Source organism: Coenobita brevimanus, chromosome 20, assembly GCF_032717465.1.
Source record: "Coenobita brevimanus isolate Jiangsu-jjx chromosome 20, ASM3271746v2, whole genome shotgun sequence".
NCBI classification, from domain to species: Eukaryota; Metazoa; Arthropoda; class Malacostraca; order Decapoda; family Coenobitidae; genus Coenobita; species Coenobita brevimanus.
The window spans coordinates 12,944,272-12,971,655 of NC_136973.1; the positions used below are offsets into that span (position 1 = coordinate 12,944,272).

The window sequence follows — 27,384 nt, forward strand, 5'->3', positions numbered from 1 at the left end:
TTAATGCATCAAAGACTCAGGTCTTACACCTATCAACCAAACAAAATCTTCCACCGGATTATCCACTAATGTTCCAGTTCAGTCTTGCATCATCCTTGAACATGCTTGGGGTTTCATTCTCTCGGGACTTATCTTGGAAAGGTCATATTACATCTCTTGTAAAATCTGCTTCCAAGAGATTAGGTGTGCTAAGCCAACTCCGTACCTTCTTTACCCCTGCACAGTTGTTGACTTTATACATGGGTTTTATTTGCCCCTGTGTAGAGTACAACTCTCATGTGTGGGGAGGCTCCCCACATACAGCTCTTCTCAAAAAGGTGGAGTTAAAGGTTTTTCGTCTCATTAACTCTCTTCCTCTTACTGGCTCCCTTCAACCTGTCTCTTCGCCGCACTGTTGCATCTTTATCTCTTTTCTATTGCCACTTCAATGGTCACTGCTCCTCTGAACTGTCAGCTTGCATCCCTCTAATTCTAGACGGGCGCGTAGCACCCGTTTAGCAAACAACCATCATCCCTTTTCTGTCCAACTCTCTAATGCAAGAGTTAGCCGTTACTCCCAGTCCTTCGCTGATGCAACAGGTCAACTCTGGAATTGTCTCCTTCTGTCTATGTTTCCTACTTCCTATGATCTTCAGTCTTTCAAACGCAGTGTGTCCAGGCATCTCGAAATGAACGGATCTTGAATTTGGCTCTGTTTTGTATTGTTTTTTCTTTTTTCTCAGAGGGAAAGGTTTGCTGGCTCCTGGCCTTTGATTCCTTCTCCCTTGCATAAAAAAAATGAACTGAGTCTTTGATGTATTATAAACAACAAGATTATTTTTACCCCTGTCAGAGATACGAGCCAAATCTGACCTTAGGTGTGTCATAGCCTCATCCCTTGTTTGCTGAAGTAACTGCTGAGATGGACGTTGCGGGAACCGAATGGACAGGTGAAAAGTGGAATCATTAGCGTATGAGTGGATAGGGTTAGATGTACAACATGGGTCATTGATGAATAAAAGGAAGAGAGTTGGTGATAGGACAGAGCCCTGAGGAACACCACTATTGATAAAATTAGAAGAAGAACGGTGGCTGACCACAACAGCAGTTATAGAACGACCAGAAAGGAAGCTATAGATGAAGGAACAGTTAGGATAGAAACCGTGAGAGGGCAGTTTGGAAATTAAAGATTTATGCCAGACTCGATCGAAAGTCTTTGAGCTGTATATATATATATATATATATATATATATATATATATATATATATATATATATATATATATATATATATATATATATATATATATATATATATCGTTTTTGTTTTCCAAGGCTCCAACATGCATGCGTCGGCCTTGGTCACCTAATGGCAGCCTTCCATGCTGCTTGATCTCTGGCAGCGTCCCTATTTAGTCCTTTAATCCTGAGTTCACATTCAATGACCTCGTCCCAGGTCTACCTGTCACTACCCTACCCCCAACATTAACACTTCTCACTTTCTACACACAGTTATCGTCCCCCATCCTCTCCACACGTCCAAACCATCTCAATCTACCCCTCCTCATCACAACATCATTACACTCCAGTCCCATTCTACCTCTAAACTCTTCCATCGTAAACCTAGCCCCCCCAGGCCTTGCATTCAAGGACGCGTCTGCACATCCACCTAATCATTATCATTTCTGTATGTTTGAGCCTGCGAATATCCTCTTCCTTTACTGCCCAAGTCTCACTATCATACATCATCACGCCTCTAACACATGCCGCATACAATGATCCCTTAGCATGGAGGGAGAACCCTTTCAATGTCAGGAAGGCAACAGCTCTGAACTTCTTCCAACCACTCCTCACTTTAACCACAGAGCTAGCTCCTGCTCCACCTCCAACACATAACATGTCTCTCAAACAACAAAACTCTTCCACACACTCGAGAGACTCACCAGAAAATTAAATCCTTTCACGGCTGGCAATCTCCGTCTGCTCTCTCCGACACACTGCACACATGAAATCTGCATTACCTCGCAGTCAGCCTCTAATACCACTACATCTCCTATGCACCCATTTTCACAATCACTGCACAAGATGGAATTACTTCCAACGCTCTCGTAACAAATCGTGCATGGCCACGCTCCGTCTTTGACAATACCGCCCCCAGACCTAGATACCATCGCTTTTGTTTTAACTGCATTTACTCTTAAGCTCTTGTGCCCCATACCATCTCTCCACTTCCTAAATCTTTCCTCCGCCTCCTTTTCATTTTCTGCAATCAACACCAAATCATCAGCATACATCTCCCATGGGAGTACATTTCTAAAGTCACGTGAGAGGGCTTCAAGTATAAGGTCACATGAGAGGGCTTCAAGTATAAAGTCACATGAGAGGGCTTCAAGTATAAAGTCACATGAGAGGGCTTCAAGTATAAAGTCACATGAGAGGGCTTCAAGTATAAAGTCACATGAGAGGGCTTCAAGTATAAAGTCACATGAGAGGGCTTCAAGTATAAAGTCACATGAGAGGGCTTCAAGTATAAAGTCACATGAGAGGGCTTCAAGTATAAAGTCACATGAGAGGGCTTCAAGTATAAAGTCACATGAGAGGGCTTCAAGTATAAAGTCACATGAGAGGGCTTCAAGTATAAAGTCACATGAGAGGGTTTCAAGTATAAAGTCACATGAGAGGGCTTCAAGTATAAAGTCACATGAGAGGGCTTCAAGTATAAAGTCACATGAGAGGGCTTCAAGTATAAAGTCACATGAGAGGGCTTCAAGTATAAAGTCACATGAGAGGGCTTCAAGTATAAAGTCACATGAGAGGGCTTCAAGTATAAAGTCACATGAGAGGGCTTCAAGTATAAAGTCACATGAGAGGGCTTCAAGTATAAAGTCACATGAGAGGGCTTCAAGTATAAAGTCACGTGAGAGGGCTTCAAGTATAAAGTCACATGAGAGGGCTTCAAGTATAAAGTCACGTGAGAGGGCTTCAGTATAAAGTCACGTGAGAGGGCTTCAAGTATAAAGTCACGTGAGAGGGCTTCATGTACCATGATAAACAACAAGGGGCTCAAGACTGACCCCTAATGCACACCAACATTCATGGAAAACTCATCACTCAAATCTCCATTCACCCTTACCTGGGTGTGAGCACCAAAGCACATGGCCATAACCACCCTAACCAGCCACTTCTCGATCCCAAGCTTTCTCATTGCCCACTTCACTATATATATATATATATATATATATATATATATATATATATATATATATATATATATATATATATACATATACAGTATATATATCCCATTGGATCCCAGGGGTGCTGGGCGAGGGATTGCACTGGGAGGGCAGTAAGCATGCCGCCCTCCGCCCATCGGCTCATAGTCGCGAAGCTCATAGGTCCCTACCCGGGGGTTCCTTACTTTATAAAGACTTGAAGAATCCCAGTTCTGTCCAATACTCTGGGCACTGGGCTCCAATGGCATATATATATATATATATATATATATATATATATATATATATATATATATATATATATATATATATATATATATATATATATAGATAGATAGATAGATAGATAGATAGATGGATAGATAGATAGATATAGGATGGAGGGTGAAAGACTGACGAAGAGAGTGTATGTGAGTGAGGTGGAGGGGGGAAGAGGGAGGGGGAGGCCGAGGATGAGATGGAGGGATGGGGTGGAGAGGTATATGAGAGAGGGGGGTGTGAGTTGGGAGCAGGGCAGTGAAATGGCGGGGGACAGGGCGACTTGGAGGCGATTTGTTTGTGGCCACCCCAAACGGGATTGAGGCGTCTGGCAATAGATAGATAGATAGATAGAATTTAGACAAGTCACTTAGGCAGCATATATTACTTAATGATCTTTCCAACGGTGTGCGTTGGTCTGCTATAGCTGTAATAGTTTCCAAGATAACCACGTTTTGGTGCTCAGTTGGGCTTGTGTGTGTGTGTGTGTGTGTGTGTGTGTGTGTGTGTGTGTGTGTGTGTGTGTGTGTTTAGGAATACAGTGGCAGATTTGAAAAATATTCGCCAAAATATCATCCATTTCTATTTTTGTATTTTTTCCAACGATCTTTGTAGATCTGCCGTAGTTTTGATTGTGTCAGAAATAATGTGGTTTTTATCGTTGGTTAATGTTAGAGTGTTTGAGATAATGTTGCAAATGTACGGTACATAACATTACCTACTGGCATATAATTGAGAAGATCATAGGTTCAGACACTGAATGTCACCCCATGCTTAACTTCTGAAACCGCACAGTTCCGTCCTTGTTTGTATTACTTGCTGTGGTGGGTTAATAGATATCACATGGAACATTGGGCACTTGGTTATGACACTGTTACCAGTGCACTATGAAAATTATTCAAACCACTAACATTTCTTTTCGTGTCTAACCTTGGCTATGACTTCATTTCACTGAAGGGTACTGGTAATTGGTGAGCAGGAAATATTACTCACGACTTAACCTGCGGGCTCCTTCTTTTGATTACGAAGCCTCCACTTCACTTAAGAACCATCTGTGACCTGGAAGGAAGACTATAATTTCTCAAAAGAGTCACCCTTGCACAGAGAAGGATCTCATTCTGTACTAGCGATGGACTCCTTTGTGGGAATCCATCTTGCAGTTTCACTTGGTCACCATATTTCTTTATGTTTTAAAGAAATAAGGGCAATGAAATAATTAAGAAGTTAATTCATTTATTGTTCCATAAATCATGCACTCTATACAAAGCTTGAGATAAAATGTCAGAAAAATACAGCATTCTTACACCAGACAGTGGAATGTAACAGCTGGGCACTGGAATGTTTTAAGAACAGGCTATAAATAGGAAAGCTTTATAAACCCTCATTATACAGGACTTCACAACTCTGGACGTTGCTATTCCACTTTGTTATACCGGGTTTCACTATACACTATACAGACTGCTCAGTACCAGACTTCACTATACCGAGTTTCACTAAGTTGAAATTCACCACACCAGAGTTCTCAACATTGGACTTCACTGTACAAACATCGATAGAGCAGACTTCACATAAGATTTCTCTGTTCTAGACTTCTCTATATGGCACTTATTGACCTTGGACTCAGTACACTGGACTTCAGTGTGCTGGACGTGGCTATAAAGGACATCACTTACTAGCAACTCGCTGCGCCAGGATTGTGTCTAGCATACGTTGCTGTACTACGCTACACGGCCAGCCACACAAGGAAACTTTGATTATATATATATATATATATATATATATATATATATATATATATATATATATATATATATATATATATATCATCATCATCATCATCATCAGCCGTTTGAGTATCCACTGCAGGACCGGCCTATTCCGACCGAAGTCAGGACGATACAGCCAATGTATCTCTACCAAGTGGCTTAGGCTGTCTGGTAGAGATTGTATGTAGGGTGAGAAGTGCGTGTAAGTGTAACTGTAGTGTTGGAGTGGCTTTGGATGTGTGTGTAGTCTGTGAACCAAGTGTATATATATATATATATATATATATATATATATATATATATATATATATATATATATATATATATATATATATATATATATCTATATATATATCTATATATATATATATATATATATATATATATATATATATATATATATATATATATATATATATATATATATATATATATATATATATATATATATGCAGAGAGAGAGAGAGAGAGAGAGAGAGAGACGTACTCATGTGTACAGAAGGGTATTTTAACTCCTATTTAATTTTCAGTATAAGCTAATCTGGTTTTTTGTACCGCAAGTGGGATTATATAGTGACAGAGGATAGCAGTAATCTGCTTACTTTATGTTGACCTAAAATTATCTTTGTCCATCTTGAATGCTGAGCTGTAGCAGGAGACAGTCATTGGAATACTATGTTGATCCTGAAGAAATAATATGGACAGGATTCAGAGCAAAAGCTTTTTCCTGCTGTCTGCTACTGAGCTAAGGGAAATAAGCTTCTAAATGACGAAACAAATAGTGATGATACTACTACTACTACTACTACTACCACCACTACTACTACTACTACTACTACTACTACTGCTGCTGCTGCTGCTGCTGCTACTTATACTACTACTACTTCTTTATCATCATCATCATCATCATCATTATCATCATCGTTGTTATTATTATTATTATTATTATTATTATTATTAACGACAATAACGATGCCAAAGATAATGCTTGCCCACGTCTTTACAGAAGCCAAAGCCTGGTGATCTGCAGACATGATTTATCATCACTGTCATAAACATCACCATCACCATGAACATCAGCATCAAACATTTTCACTGCAAAGAACATAAAAATGGCGCTGCAGCAACTTCACTGATTAATGTAATTCCTGACAGAGACATGAAAGATGCCAAAATAACCTTATCAAACTATGGCGCTCACTCGATGACCATTTTATCAACTGGTACACTTTTGAGATGGGTGGAGGAGGGAGTGGAACACCGCTCCATAGATAACCCAAACAATTTCTTTTATGTTCGCTTCTGTTGAGACAAATGAAATACCTGATAGGGGAACTTTGGCTCTGATATCTAGCGCTGGTACGGTAGGTGTTCTGAATGTTGTTCCTAACTAAATCCAGTATTGATATGTTCAACTTCTCCAGTACGCAGACATCCTGAATAATTTATTGACTGTACTTCTAGATGAATTTAGTACCCTAGGGGGGAGAATGCAAAGGATCTCCACTAACCTCCACAGAAAGGTTAGGTCATTGTTTCTTTTCTTTTTTTTTTCTAAGTTTGCTCTCACAAAACTGTTTCACTTGGGGAATACATCTTTGAATGAATGAGTCAGTCTAAACAGACGTGGTTTCATCTGTCTCCATCCGTCGCTTGAGAACGAGAGGATCATCATCGTCCCCCTCGTAGAAGGGTTTGTAGCTGTTGCCGTTGTCCTGGATGGCATCAGCGGCGCCCAGCAGAACGTCCTTGAAATTAAGGGCGTCCAGGTTACGGCCCAAGATATCCAGCAGGAAATAGTCACCTAGGTGGAGCCGGCGAATGAACTGTTCAAGATGTGGTGATGCAGGCAGCTTTCCACGGTGCTCCAGCATCCGAACACGCACCATGGGACTCAGTGCCACCATTATACGCCACACCACCTGCAAACCAGATACAGATTGGTGTAGTTGATCAAAAAGTATTGGTGTTCATCCCACACGAAACAGTCAGACATCAGACGAGATATATTGGGAAATACCCTGGTATTTCCCAATATATCTGCTTCCATAATGATACAAAAAATTACAGTACTTGCAAATGACATTCTCTGTCTTTTTCAGTGCAAGTATAGTTATTTTGTACAAACCTATATAAAAACAGATTGTTTCCGTACACAGCACGCGCTGAACTGATCGTTAAGGATATCACTGAGACCCTCGTGTACGAAACGTTCTTCATCGCGTGTTCGCTAATACTTCCATGACAGCAATATGAAGCATATAACAAAAGAGCATGGGAAGGAAGGCAACTATCGGATGCTCGGGAAGGAATAAGAAATATGAAAGGCAGGAAACAGTTCTGGCATGAGACTGTCTGCGAACTTCATGATAGTGCATACAGTCGTACATCAAATAGTTGTTAGTAGTTACTCCCTACTCCTACCCGAGAACAAACGCTAAGTTTCGAAGCTGCTTGTGTTGGTTTCTTCTCTATTCTTCATCATCTGGTGTTCTAAGCTTTTGAACAACGCCCATTTGGCATACAGAGTCGGATGAGCGAATCGCTGAGAATTGTTCTTCTCTACTCATTCTCAGTTACATGAACGTAGATTCGAACTTGCTATAGTCACTGTATGTTCACTCCCATTTACACATATCAAGTTTCTAATTCATGAACAAGAAAATCCATATCATTAGAAATTATCTCTGAAGGGAAAAGGTAAATCATTAATTTGGGCTATCAATTTGTGAAAACCTTGGTGAGGAATGTACGAAGAGCCTCATTCAGTGGTCCTCTGAACCACCCTTTCCACTGTTGATACATGGTATTCGTATGTCCCATCCTATTACCATGCATTTGTTTATCATATAAGGCCAACGTTCATACAAATTCATTAACCAGCAGCAGACAGTATCGATGGGCAACATTCGTACTATCTCCTTCACACATCATTTTAATGAGTCTGTCTTCGAACAACATTAGCTATACCGTGGCCAGTTTCACACGGTTATTTGGTGGGAGGCTCGGCACTCTGGCTTGTCGTCCAGGAAGGGTGAAATTCGCTGATGGTCATTCACTGCTGCTGTGTCAGGATCATTTGAACTGGGCTATGCCTGTTCTTTCGAGCTTATAGCTGGATGCACTCTCTAACAAACAAGGAATATCATCTAAGTACATTTAATAGTCAAAACTGCTTTATCAATAACCATTAGAAATTAGTGGCTTGCATACAGCTTTGACCTCTCAGCTATAACAGTATTACCGTATTTCCCTTGCTTAGTGTCGGTTGACAAGATCTCACTAGATTTTGTGAGTTTCAAGAGAGCATACAGAAAATACAAACCTTCTCGGTGCAACTGGAGCTAATAATGCTTCTACGGGTTTCATGGCAACAAAAACAGATTATGCTTTTGACAATTGCTACAGATTATAAACCAGTAACGAACCGTAACTTTTGAGTAAAAAAAAAAAAAGAAGAAGAAGAAGAAGCACCACTCCAATGAGTCTAATGAAATTTGATCGGGCTTCGATGTGCCTTTTAACGTAACACAAAGCTTAGGCTGACTCCAAATTATTTTTCTTCAGTAAATATTACCGTATTTGAAACAGTTCATGTGATGTTCAGTGAAGGACTCGACCTTTGGTAGAGAGAGTGGTCGTTAGAATCATCCCTTCACTATTTTGGCGAAATATGAATCACTAAGTGTCCGTCATGGGAGCAATGCATGTGAAAGCGAAAGCATTGTAATTGCTGTGTTTGTGGTTGTGCTTGTGTGGATTTGCTATAGTCTGTGAATGGCTTAAATATGAAACTACAGTACGCAGACATTCAATATGCACACATACAGGACATGTTACCGGCATCCACTACACCTGCCATTGTCCGCCACGGCCTGGGCTTGAAACCTCCCATTCAGGACACATGTTAATCACGAGAGGGACACATTGCCATTGAACCACCGTGCCTTTTTTAATGAATGACACAAGAGAAATTATCGTATAGATGTTGACAAGACACAGGCAGTGTAATACCTCACAATACCCAAGGCAAAGTAGTGAAAGTAACTTCAATTTTTTAGGGTTCGCCAGCCAAAAACATTGTGTGAATTACGAAGTCTGGGAAAAGGAAGTAGAATCATGTTTCGACGAAATCAACTGGAAACTATAAGTAGGCAACAAGGTAATCAGGGTAATTATTTATTTATTTATTTATTTATTTATTGAGAGAGAGAGAGAGAGAGAGAGAGAGAGAGAGAGAGAGAGAGAGAGAGAGCGAGAGAGAGAGAGAGAGAGAGAGAAATACGAGAAAGAAAGAGAAGAAGAGAGAGAGAAATATAAAAAAAATAAGAGGAAAAGAAGAGACATGGGGTACTGAGACTAACCTCCATGGCGGTCACGGTGGCCAGGATGACAAACCAAAACCACATGATGACGAAGATCCTCTGGTTGAGAATGTTCTGCGGCAGGACACACAGGGCGTCCAGTTTCTGCAGTGTGCCGCCTGGGCCATAGTAGTAGAAGTCGCATTTGGTCGTTCTCGGGAAAGTCTCCACCATCGGATCGTACCGGGATTCATCGTCTTCAAACGCGAAGTTCAGGACCTGGCGGAGTACAGATAGAAGATGCTATAGGAAAGTTACCGTAAGTTTAGATGAGGTCAGTAATACCAGTAAAGTGCACTTATGAGCGCGTGACGAGCGAGCGAGCGTTTGTAAATACACTTACCATAATTTCATCTTTGTGTAAATTTTTACCATTTCTGGTGAGGTAGTTGGACAATAACAGAACAATAACTGAGCTAATATGAAATATTTACTTTCTCACGTTTTCTCTCTGGATGTGCATACAGCGGGGAGCCGTAGCATTTATCACAAGTGCATTGTTCATTTCTCTGCTCCCGACTTGCCGTGTCAACGAACTACGTCGGTAAACACTTAGCTATTGATTGAACGATAAAACCCAGAAACGGGACGATTACACTCGCTTATTTCATCCCTTAAACACAGAAAAAAACGTTCATGTAAAATTATGAACGTATTATCCGATATTTAATTATTAGAATTCATGCAAGAAAACACACGTGTCACGACGGGAAATCTTTTTTTTGTTCGATTTCATAGTGGAACATGTCAATTGAAGCTCTCGGTACATTCCCTTGGAAAACTGGGATTCCAAGAGGTTTCTTTGATCTCGTGAGTAAGTATATAGCAAAAAACAAAATTTATGTATCTACTACCTGCTAAAACAATATCTCCTTTATCACACATAGAAAAGCTATTAGCCTCGGAAAACCATCGCGGTCGGACCATTTCATTTCGGGCCACTTATTTCTCAGGTGAACGTAAACATCGCTTCACTCGCTCCGCTCGCTCGTCCATAATCACCTGGTGGTCTAGTTGTTAGAGCACCCCAGTCGCAGTGACGGTCTAGCCATGTGCATAGGCTTAAGCAACAAGATGAAACTGGAGACATCGATGATGTAATATTAGTCCTCTAACCTTTATTGTATTGGACTATGGTAGAGTAACCTCGGGCCCTTACACCTCAAAGAAATTGACTGTTTCCATTTATAATTATAATTGAGACACCTATGAAAGTTTCACGAATTATTCTACAGAGCTTTCTGGGCTCTGAAGATCGTATAGAAAGCCATTGCTCACTGGCGTGTAATATACCGTCTGAATCAACATTTAGGTGCGGAATTGTGCAGTCAACAATTATCATACAGTAACTCCTGCCATTCATGAAACTGGACCTTAGTGATACTTTACCTGTGTTTCGTTGTGTCATGACACTCAGCACTTAACTTCAGGTGTGCGCCTAATTATGTTACATTATTGAGTGACACAACAGAATTTACTGTACCGTTATAACAGATAGCATATGTTACAATATATTAAAGATCTTCGTGCTGTATTTCAGAAGGTAAAACAGCCATGGGATCTGAATTAATTTAGGAGGACTATACCATTAGCCAGCATCTGTTATGTCCATGTCTGTGTAACATTCCCTGTTAGTGGCCCTGCCCTTGTGACGGCCCCCCCCCTCTCTCTCTCTCTCTCTCTCTCTCTCTCTCTCTCTCTCTCTCTCTCTCTCTCACACACACACACACACACACACACACACACTGTTCATGTCCTTGTTCTTGACCGTGCCTTTGTCCCTGACTTTCTCTTTCTCTTTGTCGGTCTCTGTCTCAGTCTATCTCTATGTCTTTGTCTTTCTCTGTATCTGCCTTTTCTCACCTTTCATTACCTCCAATTTTCTCTCGATCTCTGTACGTCTCTCTGCTCCAGTCATTCTCTTCTTTTCACTGCCTCAGCCTTTTTCCTTCGGCCACTCTCTTCCTTTCCCAGTGACCCTTCAGCATCCGTATGCACCTACGTGGGACTGCTGTCTCAGTCCGTCCAGAGATTGCCTACCCTTCTTGTAAACACGTCAGAGAAAAGTTCATGGATTTCATTTTCGTTATATAGACTTTAATGATCTACCATAAAAACCACCGACACCTAACCCTCACCCCTGGTACCATCAGTGCACCAGTACCACATGAGGCAGACCTACCATGTGTTCCATATTAGCGTCCAAATGATGACATGTGCAGCTGTATGGTACTTGGGACGACTGATGGGTCTCAGGGAACGGTCTGCTAGGCCTATGTCAAGAGTCGGACACAAACTTAGAAAAATAGAAAACTTATGTCCATGTAACTTAACCCGATCTAACCTTGGCCCCGTTTCCATCTAACTTATCCGAAATTAACCTAACCTAAACTCTGTCTACCCCAGACTCAACTTAGCCTCACCTCCGACCCGTAGCTCATGAATGCTCCGTCAAAGAATGCATTTAGGAGAAACATTTGTCCAATCACGTTGACGAAGTTGAGCACCTCGCAGCCCAGGTACACGAAGGAGTATCTTCCGTTGCGGCCCCATGAACTCTTCAGGTACCTAAGTGTAGATGGAGGTTAGGTTAAACTCAACAGATCAGGTGATATGGTTTAGATTAAGTTCAATAAGTTAGGTTAGGTTGGGTCGGGCTAGGTTAGGTTGGGTTAGGTGAGATTAGATTGGGTTAAGTTAGGTTAGGTTTGGTTAGGCTAGGATGGGTTAGGTGTAGACAGGGGTTGGGTTAAGTTGAGTAGGGTCAGATGGGTTATTTTAATTGGGAAAGGAGGATAATTTTGGTCTTAAGCTGAATGAGGTGGAGAAGGGGGTTAGGTGAGGTTTGGTATGTTAGGTTAGGTCATCAAATGGTGAGGGGAGGTAGGTTAGATTGGGTTAAAGTTATGTGGACACCCAGGCTAGGTTCGCTTTGGTTAGATGGGGAGGTGGCCGGAAAGGGACAAGAATATGAAATACAAACAGGGACAGAGACGGAGATTAATGGAAGGAGAAAGACTGACAAACAGGAACAGGAATGGAAAGTAAGGCAAGAAGGAAGATAGTGACAGTCAGAGATAGTATCAGAGACCCACTGCGACGGATACAGAGATACTGAGATGGGCATGGATGTGGACAAGGAGAGGGACAGAAACTAAGACAGAGGAGGCCAAGGATAGAGCCAGAGGAACAAATAGAAATAACTAAAGGGAAAACAATCAAAATTTAATATTTCAGCACCGCTCAATTTTTTTTTTTAATACAGAGACTGTGATAGTGATATTTATCAATTTTATTCACCACTACTATAAGCATAAGGTAGGAAAACTGTTCTGCCCTTCTTTGTCACAGTTGGCTATTCCAATACGACGCAGGCCCGCGGCCGACTCACACTCTTATATTGTGCATTTCTGTGTGTGTATGTACTGTTCACTCTCATCAAAATGTAACCGACCACCTCGGCCCGATGGTTGTGAAAATGAGCAGAACGTTGTTGTCATGTCGAAATCGTTGGCATGTCTGATTTTGGAGTGACGCACACTGAAGCCGTTGCACTGATGTACCGTGCGCTGATGCAGGCTACAGAAACCTTTACTGACAGAAGTACACACGAGGGGAGCTGTTTCTACATTTTTCGCTGGTACATTTAAGAAAATGTTCAGTGTTTACAGTGCTCGGACACATTCTGGTGGTAGTGTACGTTAATGTGTATGCATGCATGTTATGTTTTACTTTGCCCCTTTGTGTCATATTTACGGCTATGTATGTATCATAACCCCCACCCCCACCCCTCAGCACACCTTCATAAAATATGGATCACGTATTCCAGAACACTGCAGGGACTCAATTACCAGTGAGTGATGAACGACATAAGCATTATTTAGGCGCCCCGACGGCTGTGTTATATATATATATATATATATATATATATATATATATATATATATATATATATATATACGGTATATAATAGATAGATAGATAGATATACATGTATCAATACCTGTATCTCTCTCTCTCTCTCTCTCTCTCTGGCTCTCTCTCTCTCTCTCTCTCTCTCTCTCTCTCTCTCTCTCTCTCTCTATATATATATATATATATATATATATATATACACATTATATAGATGTTTGTGTCTGTACTTGTCTGTGTGTCTACTACAGCATGTACTTGTGTGTGTGTGTGTGTGTGTGTGTGTGTGTGTGTGTGTGTGTGTGTGTGTGTGTGTGTGTGTGTGTGTGTGTGTGTGTGTGTGTGTGTGTGTGTATGTGTGTTTAGTATGTATGAAGTGCAACAAGCTGTGGCAAACCCTCACATGTTACTGCCGTATAACCTTACTTGATAATGTTATCCTTTTTCTGCACGCGCTCGTCATCCATGGAGTTAAACTGAAGGCCTTGCATCAGCGTATCTGCCATCTTGCCCTCAATTGACTTCCACAGGAGGTGAGGCAGGTAGAAGAGGCAGCCCTGGTGGATTATGAGAGAGAGGTAAGCATGTAGAAGAAATAGAAGTCCTAGGTAAAAAATGTACGAAGATGTCCCTGATTTTATTCGTAACACTTGCTCGACCATTGTGTTAACATCTCATCGAGCCAGCTTTCAGAAGGTGTTATTATAGCGTTTCTAGAAGACTAGCTACATAAATCCATCTTAGAGTGATAGGATTAAACTGTCTTTCAGCAACGGTAGGGGTTGGCTAATCAGCATCAACTCAAACACAGGTCATTTGCACAGTCTCCTCCCAGTTCACTATTTGCCAGTGAGAGGCACGGAAATCACTCCTTAATTTCGCCCCGTGGAAATGTTGAGTGAGGAGTGAGACACAGATTAGAGCTTGAATTCTTTATCTATGAATTCAAGCTCTAACCTGTGTCTCTCGCACAATTTCCACTTGTTGCAGTGACATCGTCCAACCTTACCCAACCAATGAGTTTCGTCGATACCCATGATGCCACACCCACTGGTGCCCCCGCCTTATAATCAGCCAATGGGAAGAGCCTTATAACTCCCCTAAACCCCGTCCAGCCAACGCCTTAGCAAATACCCCACTGACAGAGAGGGGCAGGTGGAGAAACTGAGATGCTAAGCATATTATATGATGTAGATGACAGAATGTCGCTAAACTGGTCAAAGATATTAGAATAACACTATCCCTGCCCTCAAAAAGTACTAAAATGTCTCTTATCCTGTTCATCAAAGGTGTAAAATATCTCGCAGTATAGGGATTACGCTGATTGTGGAAAGAAAACAGAATCGTTCAAATAACAATTCAAAAATTTATCTTACCTGGAAGAAAAGGAAGAATGGGACCCACTGGTAGTATGCATGGTGGGTAACTTGGTGGCTGTTGAGGTGGGTGTTGCCCAACCCATAAAAGGCGTCTTCAGCTGAGGGGGGGCAGATGAAGATGGCAGGATTAGTATTTTTGACCCTTCAGGCAGAAGAAATATTTTTGGTCTAGCTAATTACTGACTAGTAGAGTCAGCTTTGGTGAGAAGATAGGAAGTGTGATATTATATTTCCTTAAGTCCGAGGATGCCTTTGTTTTGTTCCAGGTAACGTTAAACTATTTTATTTAGTACAGGCACAACCCCCATAGTGAAGAAGGGTTTTCTTTTTCATTTTGCTCTACCTACAGTCAAGTTATTCTTTTTAAGCTTAGGAGAGAAACAGAAGGAGGATTTTGTATCTTCATTCCCTTAGTCAGAGGACGTCATTTTGTTCTAGTTAATATCGGATAATTTTATTTAGGCAGGAGAATCCTCTCAGTGAACGAGAAGGGAAAAGCATTTTCATTATTTAAGGGAGGGGACTTCTTTTATTGTTCATTTGTTCCAGTTAACATTCAAGCACTCTGTTCAGCTGAGGAAAATCACCACCTAGTGAGGGAAGGCGACTTTTTCATTTTGTTATGACAAACGATAGAAGGTTAGATTTAGCTTAGAAAAGGCAAGTTGTATGTTTACCCATCCAGCCAGAAGAAGTCGTTTGGTTCTGTCAAACGTAGGAGTATCATATTAGGCTAATGAGAAGTCTCTCTTAGTGGAGGAGTTAACTCCATCAACGACGACGCAATTTTCCATTTTCATTTTTGCTTTTCCAGACAATTTTTCCCGCCTAAGGCAGGGCCCCTACTAACGAAGGAGTATAGTACGGACGTTTCTAGCACTTAAAGTAAAAAAAAAAAAACCTATAGTGTAAAATATTATGAAATCGTGAAATATTGCAAGAAGAAACCATACAATAAGTCATCGTATTTGAGGTGTTAGCGAAGACTGTAACTCTCGGGGGATGAGGCAGAATGACTGATAGAGTCATCGCTTCTACCGGATAACAGTTTTGGTGCAGTTATCTTCAGACTTTTATTCAACGTAAAAATTCCTCTCTGAATGAGGCGAACAATTCCCATCTTATCGGCACAACCCTAGTGTTGCCCGAACGTGGATGGGGTTACTGGTGGCAGTATGAACACTCTCAGTCTCCCATGACTCAACTCCAACTGAATAAAATCGTCTGAAGAAATCACAGATAGAAAACTGTAGTTGGCGGGACCACGAGGGTATTATATTCAGCATAGAGGATACTTTTCAACTGGAGGAGTTAGATATAGCCTGAAATACTCGCATTTTCCTCACCAGTATAGTTCCATACGCAGGCTAAATAAAATTGTCTGGTGTAAGCATTATTCATTCTCCTGAACCCGGTTTCGTATTTTACATTTTTTCTTGCCACCACCAACGATTTTGGCTGGGCTTAGGAAGTCTAGTAGTGCAAGGGGTAATGAAGGCCGCACGGTACTTAACCCCTCAAGTTTGAAAAGTCTCTCCCAAGTTTTAAAAATCATATAAAGAAACCAAGACTCAAATCAAAAGCACATCAGAGTGAAGCGATAAAGACATTATCACAAGGGAGTGTCTAGTCCCTTTAGTACGGCATATTCTGAACGTTATTTTTAATCTCTCATAATAATCTATTAACCTTGGGAGACATGTGAAACTGGATGCGTTAAATTTAGCATTCACTTCTCTTTCTTACTTGGGTGCTCTCTCAATCCTTTGGTCGCAACATCCGATTTCAATGCTACTCTGGTTCCTCTGAGGCAGGTTTACTAAGTCGGCAGAAATCCTTAACAGCTGAAGGATTTTAGGGAAGTCTATAACTCTTTAAGTGCAATGATGGAGCTTAAAAGTGTCCAGTTCTGGCTAGCGACATGTGAAGTTAATAAACAGGGATAATCCCTACGTAGGTAATAAGTAAAACTATAAAACGGTCTGGTGGCAGCAAGAGTAGAATAAACTGACGCCTTCTGACTGAATGGGTTAACTCGTTCAGGCTCCTGTGACTCTGTCAACCAATTAAAAATGGAGTTACCTGGAATACAATATTAGAAGTGTTCAGACCATAAGTGTTATGGTGACAGTAGTAACACTCTCGGGCTCTTATACACATTTCTTTATAAAATCAAGGGACATCAGAAATAGAATACTAGAATTGTCCCCACCATGCAAGATTTATTACTATCGTTTGTGGAAGCAGTATGAATAGAATAATAGCTATGTTCTACAGTGAAAGTGCTTAATGAGGCTATCCCATCCCAGGCATTTTACATCACGTCGAACAATCCGAGACGAATGTATTCTGCAGAGGAGACTTTGGGAGCTGGACAGTTTACCCTCAATTAATCCCAGTACGAAAATATATCACCCTTAAGTTGACTTAAATTGCCTAGTAGCAGCAAGAATAAGATAAAAATGATATCTTGGAGCTGAAGACCTGAATGTAGTCATCAAAATCTCTCTCTCTCTCTCTCTCTCTCTCTCTCTCTCTCTCTCTCTCTCTCTCTCTCTCTCTCTCTCTCTCTCTCTCTCTCTCAGTTCATGTCAGCCTCTGCACAGTTCATATTGGAAGACTCTAGAAAGTGCAGTCTTGTATATCTTCACGAACAACCATTTCCATCCTCTCCTCCACAACTTTTCACTTTCTTTCACTTTCTCCCCGAGTACTCTTATTTACTCACTCTTGGTTGTGTTAAGGGTGTACGTCGACCTGATCCAGCAGTATGTATTAAAGCCCTTGGCCACAGATTGTCCTTGGCCATCCATACACTGAATAGCTGAACCTATGTAGTCTGAAGCCGCCACTAGCGCGCAGGCCAAGTAGCAAAAGGTGGTTGTCCAGCGGTAGTGAAGGCGGAAGATATAGTTGTCGACTTCAGTGTGCAGGAGTCGAACCTTCACCAGACCCACCACTGACCCCACCACATTCAGCACCATCCTGAAGCAGAAGAAGGATTAGATCTATGCCAGTCGACTGCACGATTGGCGGAGTATGTGGCTGTCAACATTACTGTGCAAGAGAAGAACCTTCATCAAACCCATTCGCTATTCAACAGGTGAACATCATACTGCCAGGGATGATGATAAGATTTATGCCTTTCGACGGCACAATGGAGAATTGGGTGGTCCAGTGGAAACAGAATGTATTATCGACGTCAGTGTACAGAAGTCGTACCCTCACCAAACCATCCATTGACTCCACCAGATTATGTCCCATCATAATGCCCTATCCTAAAAGAGATATGTGTAACTGTCTTGGAGAGCCTGTCGGAAGGAAGGATGGAGCCAGGAAACAATGATGGCGTGTAAGTGAACTGGAGAAAATATTTCGCAGATAATGGACAATTATAAACACAAACATGAAAAGGTTTGTTCACCTTGAAATATAGGGAACCACAACCAGACTGAGCACCATCAGTACGGAGAGGGAGGTGTGTAACCGACAAAGATAGCCAAGTCAGAAGGAAGGAGGGTGGGGGGGAATAGTACATCATCGGAGTAAATGAGTTATGTTAAAGAAGGGATATGAATATGGCTCCAGGATTGACCAAAACAACAGAGAAGGGGAATGGGCAGAGGAGGCTGGGGTGGTCTGGGTGGGAAGGAGGGAACGAGGTGCCGTACAAGGCGGACCATGGCAGAGTGAGAAGGTATATCTGTACTTGTAGAAAGGGGTAAGAGAGGGGGTACTGTCAGAAGGCGGACATGGGTACAGTAAGGGAGAGTGTGTGCTTGTAGGAGGGGGGGAGGAAGGACTGTGGGGAGAGGGACTGAGACTAGTTAGGTGAGAGTAGGGTTGTGAGAGAAGAGGGGAGGTGACACTGTGGGAATTGGGATACTGTGGGTGGAAGAGAGATTGTGGCACTGGGAGGGGGGGACTGGAGGACTATGTGGGAAACCGGAATTATGCGAGGGTAGCAGGTACTGTGGGACGGAGCCGGGACTGCAAAAGTAGGGGAAATCGAAGTTGTAGGATGAGTGTGACGTTACGAGTAAGACTATTTAGAAGGAGAAGGGCTGAAGCTGTAAGAAACAGGAAAGGGGAAGGAAAACGCCTAGAGGACTTTAGGGAGGGGAGATGCAGTAGGAAAGGGGAGTCTAAGGATAGGTTGGAGGAGGGGACTTCGCCTGGGCAGGGAGGATGAATGGAGTCTTTGAAAATGTGTTTATGGGTGAGGGGTAGGGCTGTTAGCGGATAGTTAGGTTGTAGATGAACTAGAAAGGAGAATCTGAGTAGGTGTTTTTAGGAATGAGAAGTGTGTGTGTGTGTGTGTGTGTGTGTGTGTGTGTGTGTGTGTGTGTGTGTGTGTGTAGGGTTTTTCCACAGTAACGGGCCTTGACGTCATAAGGCAGGACAGGATGTATGTATGTTGCCTCACTTCATATGTATACCATGACACACACATTTCCCACAAGACAGTCTGGCCGTATTTATATAGTCTTCTAAGCACTGAATCGTGCTTACCATTGCTCCCCTTCACTCGTACAACCACCGAACACTCAATAAATCATTCAGTACGTGCTGGGAAAAATGTGATAATTATTCTGGAGACTGATTCCTTTGGTAAATATGTTAGGATCTTGAATAAATCCGGTCGCATTGCTCTTACAATTGAATCATTCCGTCTTTGTAACCTAATTAATCCTTTTTGAGTTATTTACCCTTAATCCACTCGGTTCAATCGTGCCTTTACTATAATTTATTCACGTTAGCGTCGGCTGCTTAAATAAGGCCTTTCCGAACTGACGGAAATGAGGCCAGGGTAGGTCTTGTGACTGTTAGCATGGTTGACTTTGTAACACTTCTTCATCCACGAACTGGATTCCTTATCATGCTTTGCTATAGTTCGTGTGCTGCTGAGCCGATACTGATACTATATGTGAGTAAATAACAGAGAGAGAGAGAGAGAGAGAGAGAGAGAGAGAGAGAGAATATCAAGGCATTACAGGCATATATGCATGTCAAGAAAAAGTTGTTACGAAGTGTCCCATGCCATCTGGAATACAGACCTGTGATTTCTGTAACCTGACATTGATTTCTAGCTGCAGTTTTTTTTTTTTTTTTGAAAAATGATATATATTTTCATTTATTTTATTCATGCTAATGCCAGGCGATTATATTTTAGTTACGAAGAACATTTCGAGGCATATCAGAAACAGAATGCATTGATGTTGGGTTTATCTGACAGGATGGCTAAACTAAATCTAATCGCAACGAGGTAGTACAAAAAAAAAAAAAAGTCTTATAGCTGAAACTATTAATACCTTTAACACAAATTTTGTTTTTTTGTTTCGTTTATGTTGCCACCAAGACGATATTTTCACCTTAGGATAAAATTGTAGAAGTTAATGAGGACTATGTAATCCCTCCAGCTCGAAAAATCTCCATCAGGCCAAATGAAATCGTCTTGCGAGATGTGATGGTGATGGTAGTATGGAGGCAGGCAATGTGGTCGCCGTCGGGATGCTGTAATTATTCCTGATATTTTTCGTAAAGATTATTAGCATTATAAATAACATAGTTTTGCGCAACTTACTTCTGTACGTTGTGAACAACGATGAGAGTGCTGGTAGTATAGAGCACTGTTGTCGTCCTATCGTATTGCCTGTATAATCCCGATATACTGTCACTCGGTACGACCCTCAGAGCTCATATGCTGGTACGTCTGTGTATTAACTCATCGAATCTGATGGAGAATTTTTCATTATATCTTTGCCCTCCCATACATTCTTTCACTTAAGTAATTATCTCCCCTGCTGAAACTGGTTAATGAAGGCTGTATATAACCTCCCCAGTTCGAAAGCTTTCTCCCGAGTTTAATTAAATCATCAGGAGAGAGAAAGACTAACGTGGAAAATATGTCAGCTGACTGAAGTGTTTACCCATTCCCCCCCACAAGCGTATTACTCATGTTATTGATCTCGTCTCTTGACGATTTTATTGACTTTGGAAAAGTTCTTTATTGGGAAATGACTTTATGATGGACGTATTAAATCCATCCAGCGCAACGAATCTTCCATAATCTGAGTAAAATTGTTTGGAGAGCAAATGGTCAAGGAAGTAGACTGTTGTCTGAAACGACGCAAGTTCCATGCAAGGCTGTGGCAAAGAACATTTTGAGGATGTGAACCTCGTTAAAACACCTTACAGATCTACCCTAAGACCCACCGAAATGTCCCACTATAAACTCGCGCTAATACCAACACACACCATCCCTGGCACACATTCAGAATGACTCGTTAGAAATATTGCCTAAGTTTCTCCATGTCAAACTTATGGCACCTCAAAAGTACTGCTGGGCGTTGGGGACCGGGTTGCCATAGGCAGAAAGAAAAAAAAAAAAAAAGAAAAACTAAGAATATGCATATTATTATGTTTATGAGAGATGGTGTGGTGGATAGATGTTGAAACTTCTTAATGCACTAGTCAGAAAGCGAAACCGACGAAATGTTTTAAAATTTTCTACATATGTACGCATGTATACTGTGTTCTTCATATACGAGTATACGGGTATATATATATATATATATATATATATATATATATATATATATATATATATATATATATATATATATATATTTAGACATATCTATCTATCTATATCTATCTATATCTCTATCTATCTATCTATCTATATATATATATATATATATATATATATATATATATATATATATATATATATATATATCTCCCTTTTGAGCCCAGTGTCCTCAATATAGGACGGAACTGGGAATATTTCAAAGTTAATAAAGTAGGGAATCCCCTGGCAGGGACCTATGAGCTTCACGACTATGAGCCGATAGGCGTAGGGCGGTACGCTTAGTACCCTCCCAGTACAATCCCTCGCCCAGGAACTCTGGGAGCCAATGGGATATATATATATATATATATATATATATATATATATATATATATATATATATATATATATATATATATATATACAGTATATACAGTATATGGAATCCGTACAATGTTGTAACACAAACGCGCTTTTGGCAAAATATGTAGCGACCCAAAGTTGCATGTTTGGTTAATGTTCATCACAGGCTTGTTACTTGTTATGTGTGAGATCTTTTGCAACAACTGATATGATGTCTGTGAAAGAAATAATTTGTTCAGAAACAAAATGCATAAACCACTTATATAAATTAGGTTTAGCCCCTTTCATACAACGACGGATATCGTTTTATTTCTGTTATCACGAGACAATTTCATTAATCTCATGGGAAACCTGGCGTTGTGGAAGGGCTAAGTAAAACTATATCTGACCCTCCCAAAAAATAAATACATAAATAAAACTAAAGGTGAGTAAAATAGTCTAGCAGTTGCATGGATAAAAAAAAAAAAAAAAAAAATGTTATCTGGCTGAAGAGACTAAACACAGGCCATCCGTGTTCTGACACTGGCTTGTACTGTGTATGCTATCAGCAGTGCGCAGTACTGAACCAGACAAAAATAAGAGTAGTGTTTACTGTGTCTGTGTCTGTGTACACGAGGTCCAATGCAGGATTAAACTTTCATGACAGGAAGAATGACAGCCAATTATAACCGTCCAGTGCTGGTGAAGTACGAAAACGACCTACGAAGTGCACAGTGTGAGAGTATGTGAACGTTGAAACATTACAATGACGAAGCTGCCATTAGAGCCAACAGTTGCACCATATACAAGGCTATGATATACCATACTGTCTGCTCATACTTTAAATATCAACCGTGTATTTGTTTTCCAGCCACAAATTCATACAAATAAGTTAACCGCTCCATCCAATACTACTTTTTTCCATTCATGTTATCTCCAGACGATCCTAACCAGCATAAGATGGACTTTTTGAAATGAAAATAATAAAATAATGAAGTCTTTATCGTCCAGTGTTAATTCTGTCTCCAATAAAAGACATGAAATCAACTAAGCGGTAACCAGAGAGAGAGAGAGAGAGAGAGACATATTTCTCGTGTTCAATCGACACAGGAAGGAAGGAAATAGTGAACAAACACCAGGTCTTTGTTGTACACAGGACAGTCACTTGTCAAGTGAATTTAACACAACACTGTATGTGTCATCTGGCTAACGGTAGTAAATAAACCTATCATTATTAAAAATTTTGCTTAATTATTATAATGGCGACGAGGATGAGCCAATGATCATGCTATCATCATCTTCGCTATCATCATGATCACAGTAATAATGATAATCATCATCGTCATCACTTTGAGAATTCGTATTATTTCTTTCCAGTACACAAGAGGAATAGTGTAATGGCCGTCGATTACTTGGATGATGGTCAGTAAGCTAGACAGGCAGTTTTTGCTAAGTCACATTTTTCGCCTAGAATTCACCAGGTACCCTGCTTTACTGTTAGCTGAATGAAGACGATAAAGAAACAAGCTGCGTCCAACACTACAGAAAGGCGACCGTGACAGAGAAACCACCAACACATTTTCCCTATTTATTTCGGTGTGCGATGAGGCTAAGGGTAAAGAGACCCTGCACTACAGCGGGGGAAATCTTCAACGTCATCACAATCATCATCTTATTCCTTACTTGCATGAGGTGGTGGTGATCCATAAGCAGGATCAGGAAAGGGACAGGAGGCTAATTATCAGCAGTGGGTCAGACATGTTAATGTTGTGACTCTAAGCTCATCTGAACCTGAGCTGGGTGAACTGCTGCGTGAAATTATCCTTTCCCTACAATCCACCTTCCCCCTTCTGAAGGACAGGGGAGAACTGGGGGACGTTAGCTTCGGTCCCACCACGTGAAGACGTTTATCTTCACACATCCATTCACTCATCTAATAAGCTCCCGAAATTCTTAGGTCCACCTCACTGGCTTTTCCGTTCACACAAAACTGCACTTCGTATTGTCCGTGTGGTGGAATGGATTCAAGGGGTAATTAATGAGTATAGAAATGTTAACTGCACAAACCTGAAATATTCAGCAGGCGGAGCAGTGCCACGTAAACGATCCAGCCAACTCACAAGTCACTCCCTATGCCGTGAGGACCACCGCACTAATGATGGTCCACTCCCCTGCGCTGGGGTATTCCCTCCTACATGTTCTCGTAAACAAGCAGGGCACATATTCATAACTTCTCTTAAGTCGTTAAGTATGGTGACATTATTCTCCGTACATCCGGTCGACTTCAGTCACTAGGGGAGATTATTTGATGAAAGCAATTAATGAAAGCAATGATCAGTCATTTTCTTTCCTTTCCTAAAGTCACTCCAAAGCTGATTAAGATAGTCTTAAGGTAGCAAGAATATATAAAAACGCAAGTAAAGGGAAGGAGCTAAGCTTAAGTTGTGCACCGAGACTGACTTTATATCCGTTTGCCTGCAACCACATATCTACCAAAACACTTATTAATCAGATATTAAACATTGATCATAGTTAGCCGTTATGCAGACTTTATGTCTTTTAAGATGATTAGAATCCTTTATACACCAAGCATATCCAGGAGCTGACTCTGTGGTCGCCAGTTTCACTAACGCATTTCAGTTTCTGCCCCTGTGTTTGTTGGATAAAATCAACTAAACATCCCGGTTACTTTGTTTTTCCTTAACAAAATAGTGATGAAATGGAATAACAATAAGTTTTTATCTGTGTTGGTTCTTGTCAGCCAGTGCCTCAGCCAACATTTACAAAGTATCGTAACAAATTGCTGCGATAAACAGTACCCGTTGTAGTGATCATTACCGTGAATTGCTTTATTTTCTCGTTTTTTTTTTTTTTTTTTCAATGTCTTTGGACCCAGTTCGCTTGCAAAGTAGTTGGCAACCATCTGAGTGAAGATAAGCACAGTTTTATATACAATTTAAGTTTAAGAAGATTCATAATCATGGCGCCAGATTATGTCATTTCCTGAGCTGGGGCTCTCCCTTATACAAAGAACACTGCCGCTGAATTTGTTTTCCCCTTGTGACTGCCAAAGAGCTCTGTCGAAAGAACAAAATCGTATGCTGTTTGCTTACATAGAATCCGCAGGTGTACTAATAGCAGAGAAGGGAATACTTGGGATCGGTTTTCACTGCTAGGATTTTTCTCAGCTGACCAAAATCTTTCTGGTGTTGTTAACTTGATTATAATACCAAGCGCCAAGGCTACAGCGAAAGGGTTAATCCCTCCAAAATGACGACATCTTTTTCTTACATTCTTAGTAACGCCAGACGACATTATTCTCCTTAGAAGTGATTCTTAGAAGTTTGTAAGTTACATACAGCCTATCTAAAAATTTCTTGCGTGGATCAGGACCATATTTTCTCTGATATTTTTGATGCTATTGGTAGATTTCACTCACAATAGGAGAGCAAGGAGAGCACCACGTAGTGAAAGGGTTAGTGAAGATTTATAACTAATTCTTCTGATATAACAAGCCTCTCATGAGACGAATAAAACCGTTTGCCCGTTGCGATTGTAAAAGCAGAAATTACGCCATGGGAGTGAAGTGGTTAACGCCTTCACTACCAGATGTATCCACTAACAATAAAAACAAATAAAAATAATCTGCATGCAACAAAAGTAAAATATAAAGAACATGTTCTCATTAAACTTAAGCCTTTGAGAAATTCGAGAATTGTTTGTAAGCCTATCTTAAAATTAATGCGCGTCCACACCAAATATTTGCTGCCGCGTCTGGGAGTTCTGTATCACTGTAACCCCTTGAAACTGTCGGTTGTACCTGCCCATGTTCAGTGGTGCCACTTGTATAGGCTGCAGTAATGCAAAACAACCTCCCGCACCAGCCCACGCCTGTGTGGACGCGACCAAAAGTGTGCTTGCTTTCTTTGCCTAGCTGCTGTATGCAGTCTGTAACGTAGCATGCAAGCTAACCACATGTAATTCCCTCAAGCTTTTAACAAATTATCGTAGGAATCTGGGGATTGTCTACACCTTTGTTCTCTGTTTTATTACCTTGAGTCCGTATTGTGATCCCTACCCTGACGTATGGAAGCGAGGCGTGGACCTTGCAAGAGGGGAACAAGTCAAGAGTGAGAGCAGTGGAAATGAGTTACTTGAGAGGAGCATGTGGAGTGACGTGGAGGGACAGGTTGACGAATGAAGAAGTGAAGGAACGTTGTGGGGTAGATGTGGATGTGGTTGAAAAGATTAGAAGAAATACACTGAGGTGGTTTGGACATGTGGAGAGGATGGAGAATGAAAGACTGACTAAGAGGGTGTATGTAAGTGAGGTGGAGGGAGGGAGAGGGAGGGGTAGACCGAGGATGAGGTGGAGGGATGGAGTTGAGAGGTATATGAGGGAGGGGGGGGTGAGTTGGGGGGAGGGGAGTCAAATGGTGGGTGACAGAGTGACTTGGAGGCGTTTTGTCTGCGGCCACCCTTTGCGGGATTAGGGCGTCGGGCTATAGATAGATAGATAGTAGATAGAGTCCGTTTACGTTGTATCGATAAATATCTTGCTATCTCCAAACGATTTTATTTTGTCAAGGAACTGTTAATGAAAAATATGGCTGACCTCTCCATGTACAAAGACAAAAGTTGTGTGAAGGTTTTTTTTCGAAGAATAAGTGTGACACATTATGAGAGCTCTACCACAGTTAATTATTCGTGGTTGGCTAGTCTGACTTCCTTAAACATCAGCTGCTGATGGGATAACGGTATAAATGAACCCAGGGAATTCCGAAGCCTTAACATCGATTCGCAAGAATTACTGAGTCTGAATTTCGTATGGGAGACGAAATGTGAACGGTTAGGCGATGATCACCTGGCCATTTCACCTTACACCTTACTACAAAAGGTCAAGCAGACCTACTATACTTTGATATGGAGGTCAAGCAAATGAAGGGAGATGAGAGGCGACATGATCTCCCTTTATTTACGAGACGCGAATCCTGAACAGACTGCAATAGATAGATAGATAGAATCCTTAACAGACTGCAATAGATAGATAGATAGAATCCTGAACAGACTGCTCAAACGTTTGGTGTAAGCAATCTCGCAGAAAGGTGGATTGGGTGAATTCAAGAGGAAGACATAACAGGGAACCGTCATCGTTCAGGTCATCCTCGTGTTGCATAACCACTATAGGACTGGAAAATAATCACAGCGATGGAAGCAGCACCCGCAAGTAGTGCTTACGCCGTAAGAAACCAACTACGCCTAGAATGAAGCACACGAACAGTTTGTGCGTAGACTTCGGTCGTCTGGGTTATGTGTTCGAACTCGTCTGTGGCATACAATTCGCCTGCCACTCTTAAAAAAAAAAAAAAAAAAAAAAAAAATCGATTATCATAATACAATAACACTGTCCTCATGTGTTGAATATTATAGTCAGTTTTAACAACACTTAAATAATGACGATCACAGGTCATAATTATCAACTTGATAAGCTAATTTACAAGTTAAATTAATAATGAAGAACTGACTTCCAAACACTTATTTAGCTGCTTGAATTGTAACGTTGAAGACGTGGTAA

General features: G+C 41.0%; 1 protein-coding gene across 1 annotated transcript; it reads right to left on the reverse strand.

The window, feature by feature from the left end:
- Positions 1 to 5,626: 5,626 nt before the first annotated feature.
- Positions 5,627 to 23,956, reverse strand: LOC145391901 (innexin inx3-like). Its single transcript, XM_080266398.1, has 7 exons — positions 23,877 to 23,956; positions 17,622 to 17,878; positions 14,891 to 14,991; positions 13,941 to 14,071; positions 12,026 to 12,170; positions 9,603 to 9,821; positions 5,627 to 7,160 (listed from the first exon to the last, which is right to left on the reverse strand). The coding sequence occupies exons 2-7, from the start codon at positions 17,875 to 17,877 to the stop codon at positions 6,855 to 6,857; spliced, it is 1,158 nt and encodes a 385-aa protein (XP_080122524.1). The 5' UTR covers position 17,878; positions 23,877 to 23,956; the 3' UTR covers positions 5,627 to 6,854.
- Between the last annotated feature and the right edge of the window lie 3,428 nt (positions 23,957 to 27,384).

Excerpts from the sequence above, each read along its gene's own strand:
- LOC145391901 (XM_080266398.1), bottom strand. The coding sequence starts at position 17,877 with ATGGTGCTGAATGTGGTGGGGTCAGTGGTGGGTCTGGTGAAGGTTCGA. Across the intron at positions 14,992-17,621 it reads CACCCTTAACACAACCAAGA|CTGAAGACGCCTTTTATGGG; the intron begins GTGAGTAAATAA and ends GCCCCCCCTCAG. Across the intron at positions 12,171-13,940 it reads AAAAAGGATAACATTATCAA|GTACCTGAAGAGTTCATGGG; the intron begins GTAAGGTTATAC and ends ATCTACACTTAG.